The following is a 10,000-nucleotide window of genomic DNA, read 5'->3' on the forward strand; positions in this document are numbered from 1 at the left end:
CTATGATAAAAACGTTAGCGCTCCACCTACGCCAGCCCTCATCTGCTCATCAACACCCGTGCTCACCTGCGTTCCAGCGATCGACGGAAGGACGAAGGACTTCACCCGATCATCCGTGCGGTCGGCGGCTAGCGTCGGATAGCGCGTCTGCTATCCAAGTCAAAGTCCTCTTGGTTGTGTTGCTGCAGCCAGCCGCTAATACACCGATCCCACCTACAGCTTTCTTCTTTGCAGTCTTCATTGTTCATTAAACAAATTGCAAAAGATTCACCAACACAGATGTCCAGAATACTGTGGAATTATGAGATGAAAACAGAGCTTTTTTGTATTGAATACAATGGTGTCCGAATACTTCCGTTTAACTAGTGACGTCACGCGCATACGTCATCATACATAGACGTTTTCAAGCGGAAGTTTAGCGGGAAATTTAAAATGTCACTTTATAAGTTAACCCGGCCGTATTGGCATGTGTTGCAATGTTAAGATTTCATCATTGATATATAAACTATCAGACTGCGTGGTCGCTAGTAGTGGCTTTCAGTAGGCCTTTAAGTACAGTAGAATACTTCCAAAGACATGTTGAAACTGGACTGTAAAAAAAAAAAATGTATAAGCTATTACCGGACGTCATGTGAATTGCAGTTGTTCTCACACAAAAAAAACAACCCCTGAGACAAACGTTCTACAACAAAAACATCAACAGAAGGAGACAACATCTCTTAGTGGGAGAGCACTGCTTCCCACAGACATTTACTTAAGCGGCAGAGGTGGGGTCAATGGCCGCCAACTGACGCGGTCCAGAGGGCGCAGCATTCCCACAGTGCTCGCCATGTGACTTCGGCCCCGCCGGGACGTGCGGTGTGACCAAGCAGGCGTGTATAAATACGGAGCGCAGATGGCAGAGGACGGGCGTTTTAGGGAACATGACTATAGTCTGACAATGTAGTAAGATGTGATAGGATGTACCCCGCCTTCCGCCCAATTGAAGCTGAGATAGGCTCCAGCGCCCCCCGCCACCCCGAAGGGAATAAGCGGTGGTAAATGGATGGATGATAGGACTATTAGTGATTGTGTAATTGTCAGTGACAAGAGATGCATTGACTGTCTTCAGTGTGTCAATCCACCATGACTCAATGTAAACACTCCTATTGTGTCCTCACACAGGGACTAGATTGTAGTCTGGTAGACACAGATCTACATGTAAACGTTGACCTTATTCCTTCAACTTGGACAAAATATATTTTCAGGGTTCGTACACCTTTTCCGTGGCCAAATTCAAGAACTTTTTAAGGACTTTCCAGATCAATTTTTCCAGTTTTTTTCAGTATCAAAAGACGAAAAACCAGTGTGAATCAATCCAGAGCCTTGTTGTTTGAGGTCACCGAATGCTGTCTGAAGGAAAAATATGCTAAAAGCTAAGCCTAACATTGAACCAGCAGGTATCTTGTTTGCGGATGACTCGGCCCTGCTGGTATCCGACAAGGACAAGTCACAGGTGGAGAAAATCCTCAGTGCTGAACTCTGTAGAACTTGCTCCTGGCTCACTGACAACAAGCTATCCATACATTTAGGTAAAACGGAATCCATCCTGTTTGGGTCCCACATCAACCTTAAGAAAGTCAGTGACTTCACTATAAAAGTGGGTGACATTGTTATCACCAGGAAAGATGAGGTCACCTACCTAGGTTCCATTCTAGAGGCTAATCTTTCCTGTGATAAAATGGCAACCAAGGTAATCAAAAAGGTCAACCAACGAACAAGATTTCTCTACAGAATCTCCTCTCTGATCAACAAAAGCACCATGAAGATTCTAGCGGGAACTCTCGTTCAACCCTTTTTCGATTACGCATGCACCTCCTGGTACCCTAGCACCTCCAAAACCCTCAAATCTAAACTCCAAACATCCCAGAACAAGCTAGTCAGGTTATTTTTAGACCTCCACCCCAGATCCCACCTCATTCCTACCCACTTCTCCAAAGTGGGCTGGCTCAAGGTGGAGGACAGAGTTAAACAACTTGCACTGAGCCTTGTCTATAAAATCGGCTACACCTCCCTGATACCGAAGTACATGTCAAACTACTTCCTTAACGTAAATGACCGCCATAACCACAACACCAGGGGGAGCTCCACTAACCACGTTAAACCCAGATTCCGATCTAACAAAGGTCTTAACTCATTCTCTTTCTATGCCACATCAATGTGGAATGCACTCCCAACAGGTATAAAAGAAAGGGCATCTCTATCCTCCTTCAAAACCGCTATAAAAGTTCACCTCCAGGCAACTTCAACCCTAAACTAACACCCTCCCCGGATTGTTAATAATCAAATGTAAATAATCAAATTGTACGGAATATGTACTTCACTGTGCAAACTACTAATAAAAGTCTCAATCAATCAATCAATCATTAACTGAACGGGGCATAGAAAATGAAGCGGTGTGACTATTCAATGTCATTGGTGTTTACAAACGTGTCTCCATTTGTGTTGTTTTTCAAATTTCTTGTTCTTTTTCTTACAGCACTCGATGACATCGAACAGCACGGATTGATTCACACCGTATTTGTGCTTGTAAACTGCATAATGTGATATCAATACACGCGCCCTCAAAATGTCAATTTCACTCATTTATTAACAAAACTGTTCCACATTAATATAAGGATAATAAATCAAAGGAAAATATTCTGTTTGTTTCACAACACCTCAGTCACCTTTCAGTCAGCATATCTCGCCTTATAACTGTGGCTATGATAACAAATCGATGTTTAGTTTTAGCGGATGCTGAAGCGCATAGTGCAAAGAGATTTTGGAAACACCAATTTTGTCTTCAGTTTTTTTTAAAAACATTTGTTTTTGTAAGCACTGCAAACCAAGTGGAGTTCAGTTACATTGCATTGATGTTTTTGTAAACTTTGAGGAAAATGTAGACTAACTAATGTCTGGTTTTTAAAGTCTGCAACCAATTAGTCTTCAAAGTATGTCATCATTGACTCTTACATGCTTTTGTAAACATTGCAGACAATTTAGAGACTTCAATGGACATCAAATCTGTGTTTCTGTAAACCTTACTACCAATTGTGTCTTCAGTTTCCATTTCTTTATAAACATCGAGTTCGATTAGTTGTTTTTGTAAACATTGCAATCAAGAGTCTAATAAACGTAACATCCACGCATTTGTAAACAATGCATACAATCTCAAATCTTCAGTCTTTAAAATGACAAGTTTGTGTAAAGACCGTGTGGCATTCAATTGCCTAACATACATGTGTTTGTAAACTTCATAGACAATTTAGTGTATCATGAATGTCACATACAGGACTTTGGAAACATTGCCAAAGACTTCAATGAATGTCCCATACATGTTCTTGGCAGCACTTATGCCAATTTTGTCTTCAGTTTCTAAAAATACTACTTTTTGTAATCGTTGAAGACCAAATGGAGTTTGATAACATTCCTTTGATGTTTTTGTACACTTTAAGGACAATTTAGACTAATGAATGTCATGTTTTTTAAAGTCTGCAACCAATTATTCTTCAAAGTATGTCATCATTTACCATTACAAGTTTTTGTAAACATTGCAGACGACTTAGAGACTTGAATGGACGTTAAATATTGTGTTTTTGTAAACTTAACTAGTTTTGTCTTCAGTTTCCATTTCTTTGTAGACATTGAACTTAGAGTCTCTAATGGATGGAACATACACATAATTATAAACAATACGGACGATTAGGAAGCTTCACTGAATCAAAACAAATGTTTTTATGTTCAATTTCTAAAATTACAAGTTTTTATAAAGACCACGCGGAGATGAATTACATGACAAACATGTGTTTGTAAACTTTAGGGACAATTTAGTATTCAATGAACGTAACTTAACAGTACATCTTCCTATGCAATTAGTCTTCAAAATATGTCAAAAAACATGTTCTTGTAAACCTTAGAGCCTTGTAGAGTTCAATTATGTTGTTTTTGTAAACATTGCGATTTAGAGTCTTCAATGGACTTAACACACACGTATTTGTAAACAACGCAGACTACCGTGTTTTTCGGACTATAAGTCGCAGTTTTTTTTCATAGTTTGGCCGGGGGTGCGACTTATACTCAGGAGCGACGTATGTGTGAAATTATTAACACATTAGCGTAAAATATCAAATAATATTATTGATCTCATTGACGTAAGAGACTAGACGTATAAGATTTCATGGGATTTAGCGATTAGGAGTGACAGATTGTTTGGTAAACGTATAGCATGTTCTATATGTTATAGTTATTTGAATGACTCTTACCATAATATGTTACGTTAACATACCAGTTGGTTATTTATGCCTCATATAACGTACACTTATTCAGCCTGTTGTTCACTATTCTTTAGACATTTGAAATTGCCTTTCAAATGTCTATTCTTGCTGTTGGCTTTTATCAAATACATTTTCACAAAAAATGCGACTTATATATGTTTTTTTTCCTTCTTTATTATGCATTTTCGGCCGGTGCGATTTATACTCCGGAGCGACTTATACTCTGAAAAATACGGTATTTGGCAAGCACCGTTTTGTCCTACTAATTCCCGCAATCCTTGAACTCAGCATAGTTTTTTACATGTACAACTTTCTCCGATGCTGCCACAGAAAGACGTGTTTTATGCCACTCCTTCTTTGTCTCATTTTGTCCACCAAACATTTTATGCTGTGCGTGAATACACAAAGGTGAGCTTTGTTGATTTTATTGATTTGCTGGAGTTCTTATCAAACATATTTGATACTAATGTACTATACCACCTCTGAAAAGTACCGGTCCACCTGACATCCGCTGTAATGATACCAAGTACAGGAGCGTATCTAGTCGATACTACTATGACTACGTCAAAAATTTTTTAGTATCACAAAATCTTCTTTCTTTTTTTTTTGTTATGAACTCAGGAAATACGTCCCTGGACACATACAGACTTTGAATATGACCAATGTATGATCCTGGAACGACTTGGTCTCGAATTGATACCCAAATGTGTGGTATCATCCAAAACTAATGTAAAGCATCTAAACAACAGAAGAATAAGTGATTATTACATTTTGAACAGAAGTGTAAATAGAGAATGTAAGCAGATATTAACAGTAAATGAACAAGTAGATTAATAATTCATTTCCTACCGCTTGTCCTTAATAATTTTGACACAATAATAGAATGATGAACGACACAATATGTTACTGCATACATCAGCAGACTAATTAGGAGCCTTTGTTTGTTTACTTACTACTAAAAGACAAGTTGTCTTGTATGTTCACTATTTTATTTAAGGACAAACTTGCAATAAGAAACATATGTTTAATGTACCGTAAGATTGTTTGTTAAAAATAAAGCCAATAATGCAATTTTTTGTGGTCCCCTTTATTTAGAAAAGTATCGAAATGAATACCAAAATATTGGTATCGGGACAACACTAGTGTGTACGATTAATCCAATAATTGGACAGAACACACTTTACAGCCTCAATGCGTATTTAAGGGATAATAGTACAAATAAACAAAGATTTTTCTGCTTGCCATAAGCTTCATTCTTTTTTGTTGGGTTTAATCAAATAAATTTCCCCCAAAAAATGCGACTTATACTCCAATGCGACTTATATATGTTTTTTTTCCTTCTTTATTATGCATTTTCGGCCGGTGCGATTTATACTCCAGAGCGACTTATACTCCGAAAAATACGGTATTTGGCAAGCACCGTTTTGTCCTACTAATTCCCGCAATCCTTGAACTCAGCATAGTTTTTTACATGTACAACTTTCTCCGATGCTGCCACAGAAAGACGTGTTTTATGCCACTCCTTCTTTGTCTCATTTTGTCCACCAAACATTTTATGCTGTGCGTGAATACACAAAGGTGAGCTTTGTTGATTTTATTGATTTGCTGGAGTTCTTATCAAGCATATTTGATACTAATGTACTATACCACCTCTGAAAAGTACCGGTCCACCTGACATCCACTGTAATGATACCAAGTACAGGAGCGTATCTAGTCGATACTACTATGACTACGTCAATATTTTTTTAGCATCACAAAATCTTCTTTTTTTTTGTTGTTGTTATGAACTCAGGAAATACGTCCCTGGACACATACAGACTTTGAATATGACCAATGTATGATCCTGGAACGACTTGGTCTCGAATTGATACCCAAATGTGTGGTATCATCCAAAACTAATGTAAAGCATCTAAACAACAGAAGAATAAGTGATTATTACATTTGAACAGAAGTGTAGATAGAACATGTTAAAAGAGAATGTAAGCAGATATTAACAGTAAATGAACAAGTAGATAAATAATTCATTTCCTACCGCTTGTCCTTAATAATTTTGACACAATAATAGAATGATGAACGACACAATATGTTACTGCATACATCAGCAGACTAATTTAGGAGCCTTTGTTTGTTTACTTACTACTAAAAGACAAGTTGTCTTGTATGTTCACTATTTTATTTAAGGACAAACTTGCAATAAGAAACATATGTTTAATGTACCCTAAGATTGTTTGTTAAAATAAAGCCAATAATGCAATTTTTTTGTGGTCCCCTTTATTTAGAAAAGTATCGAAATAAATACCAAAATATTGGTATCGGGACAACACTAGTGTGTACGATTAATCCAATAATTGGACAGAACACACTTTACAGCCTCAATGCGTATTTAAGGGATAATAGTACAAATAAACAAAGATTTTTCTGCTTGCCATAAGCTTCATTCTTTTTTGTTGGGTTTTATCAAATACATTTCCCCCAAAGTTGTGACTTATACTCCAGTGCGACTTATATATATGGTTTTTTGCCTTCTTTATTATGCATTTTCGGCCGGTGCGACTTATACTCCGGAGCGACTTATACTCCGAAAATACGGTATTTGGCAAGCACCGTTTTGTCCTACTAATTTTTAGTAATCCTTGAACTCATCATAGTTTTTTACATGTACAACTTTCTCCGATGCTGCCACAGAAAGACGTGTTTTATGCCACTCCTTCTTTGTCTCATTTTGTCCACCAAACATTTTATGCTGTGATTTTTCTGCTTGCCATAAGCTTCATTCTTTTTTGTTGGGTTTTATCAAATACATTTCCCCCAAAATTGCGACTTATACTCCAGTGCGACTTATATATGTCTTTTTCCCTTCTTTATTATGCATTTTGGGCCGGTGCGACTTATACTCCGGAGCGACTTATACTCCAAAAAATGCGGTATGTTTTGTTGTTATGAACGTCCCATACATCAATCAATCAATGTTTATTTATACAGCCCTAAATCACAAGTGTCTCAAAGGGCTGCACAAGCCACAACGACATCCTCGGTACAGAGCCCACATATGGGCAAGGAAAAACTCATGTTTTTCTGAAGACTGCAATGATCGTCATGCACTTGGTTTCTAAAATTACTCATTTTTGTAAACATTGCAGACAATTTGGAGTATCTGTGAGCGTCACACGCACGTTTCTGTAAACATTACAGACAAAACGAGTTGTAAACAAGCCAAAAGACGGACCACATGCAGGCACTGACCTTCATCAATCTTATCCTCCCGCTGTCACTCCTCTCCAGGCTCCTGCTCTTCACAGAAGCCGTCCTGACCACGGGGACCGCTTGCACCACGTCCTCCCCGCACCAATCCGAGCTCAGGACGCAACCCATGGAGGTGGACGGCTCCCGGGTCTCCCCTCTCTTGTCCCCACACCGTCTCCCCGATGGTGTTTCCCCGGGCCGGGCAGCTGCTTTTTGAGATGGAGGCCCTTCCCTTTTCCTGGCTGGAGGATACGCTCACAACAACAACCCTCCCCTCATTGACTCCTCTCTTTCCTTTCCGAGTCCACTTTAAAACCACCTCTTGCTCAAATCCACATTTCACTGCCTTCCACACACTTGACTCACTCCCTTCGACTGTCCCATACCCATCTGCTCGGCTCTACCGCCTCGTCCCGCTCAGCTCGCTTACCTCACCCTTCTCTTATATATACAATTACCTCTCTGTTCTTAGCCTCCCCCACGCCTACCCTCGTCATCTCATCTCCTTGGGCTTCCTGCCCGAAGACAGAGGCAGCTTTCCCATCCCAAAGCACATTGTTGCTATTGTGTGGAAAAGCACACGGCGCCTGATAGGATGCTCGCCGTGACTCAGCCTCTTGTACGGAGAACCCGGGCCAGGCCTTTTCTGGACATAAACAAAACTCCGGTCTTTGCATTACTCCGGTTTATAACGATAAGTTGCCTACTGAAAGCCACTACTAGCGACCACGCAGTCTGATAGTTTATATATCAATGATGAAATCTTAACATTGCAACACATGCCAATACGGCCGGGTTAACTTATAAAGTGACATTTTACATTTCCCGGGGAACTTCCGGTTGAAAACGTCTATGTATGATGACGTATGCGCGTGACGTCAATCGTTGAAACGGAAGTATTCGGACACCATTGTATCCCAATACAAAAAGCTCTGTTTTCATCTCATAATTCCACAGTATTCTGGACATCTGTGTTGGTGAATCTTTTGCAATTTAATGAACAATGAAGACTGCAAAGAAGAAAGCTGTAGGTGGGATCGGTGTATTAGCGGCTGGCTGCAGCAACACAACCAGGAGGACTTTGACTTGGATAGCAGACGCGCTATCCGACGCTAGCCGCCGACCGCATCGATGATCGGGTGAAGTCCTTCGTCGCTCCGTCGATCGCTGGAACGCAGGTGAGCACGGGTGTTGATGAGCCGATGAGGGCTGGCTGGCGTAGGTGGATAGCTAATGTTTTTAGCATAGCTCTGTGAGGTCCCGTAGCTAAGTTAGCTTCAATGGCGTCGTTAGCAACAGCATTGTTAAGCTTCGCCAGGCTGGAAAGTATTAACCGTGTAGTTACATGTCCATGGTTTAATAGTATTGTTGATCTTCTGTCTATCCTTCCAGTCAGGGGTTTATTTCTTTTGTTTCTATCTGCAGTTAAGCCCAATGCTATCACGTTAGCTCCGTAGCTAAAGTGCTTCGCCAATGTATTGTCGTGGAGATAAAAGTCACTGTGAATGTCCATTTCGCGTTCTGGACTCTCATTTTCAAGAGGATATAGTATCCCAGGTGGTTTAAAATACAAATCCGTGATCCACAATAGAAAAAGGAGAAAGTGTGGAATCCAATGAGCCAGCTTGTACCTAAGTTACGTCAGAGCGAAAAAAGATATGTCTTGCACTGCATTCTAGTCCTTCACTCTAACGTTCCTCATACACGAATCTTTCATCCTGGCTCAAATTAATGGGGTAATCGTCGCTTTCTCGGTCCGAATCGCTCTCGCTGCTGGTGTAAACAATGTGGAAATGTGAGGAGCCTTTCAACCTGCGACGTCACGCTACTTCCGGTACAGGCAAGGCTTTTTTTTTTATCAGCGACCAAAACTTTATCCTCGATGTTCTCTACTAAATCCTTTCAGCAAAAATATGGCAATATCGCAAAATGATCAAGTATGACACATAGAATGGATCTGCTATCCCCGTTTAAATAAATAAAAATGCATTCCAGTAGGCCTTTAAACCCGGCAATGCTTCAAATGTATGGAGCTATTGAAAATGTGCGGCCCTAGACAAGCGCGTAGTGTTTTTGCCACGATGTAAACTACCTCAGATCTATGTTTGTCTGGAAACTATTCCACAACTTGCTGTTTGTTTTGAAAGTCCTGCTCAGTGTTTGTGTGCAGGAGCTCACAAGGCTTGCACGAGCAGAGAGACAGAAAGCGGACCCCCTTAAAAGGCAAATTCTCCTTCACCTCCACCCAGCCTCCACTTTTTGTTATTATTGCCTCAACAACGCCCCCCAGGAGCCCCCCCCCCCTAAAAAAAAAAACCTCCCTCAGACCCCCTCTCTGCTCTCAGACATGAGCTCAGACTGCAAATTACGTTTGCAGCAAACCCCCAACATTGTTTCATATGGCGTCTTTCAGTGTTTTGCACCAACAAACTGGGAAAAAAGCGTTCTATGCTGCCTAAAGG

General features: G+C 40.2%; 1 protein-coding gene across 2 annotated transcripts in view; it reads right to left on the reverse strand.

The window, feature by feature from the left end:
- tns2a (tensin 2a) overlaps positions 1-8,006 on the reverse strand; it is a 175,144-nt gene extending 167,138 nt beyond the window's left edge. For both annotated transcript variants that reach the window (XM_062054651.1, XM_062054650.1), the window contains exon 1: positions 7,539-8,006. In XM_062054651.1, the coding sequence (XP_061910635.1) occupies positions 7,539-7,667 (129 nt within the window). In that variant the 5' untranslated portion in view covers positions 7,668-8,006. The remainder of the gene's footprint in view (positions 1-7,538) is intronic.
- Between the last annotated feature and the right edge of the window lie 1,994 nt (positions 8,007-10,000).

Source organism: Entelurus aequoreus, linkage group LG07 (genome assembly GCF_033978785.1).
Source record: "Entelurus aequoreus isolate RoL-2023_Sb linkage group LG07, RoL_Eaeq_v1.1, whole genome shotgun sequence".
In the NCBI taxonomy this organism is placed as follows: domain Eukaryota; kingdom Metazoa; phylum Chordata; class Actinopteri; order Syngnathiformes; family Syngnathidae; genus Entelurus; species Entelurus aequoreus.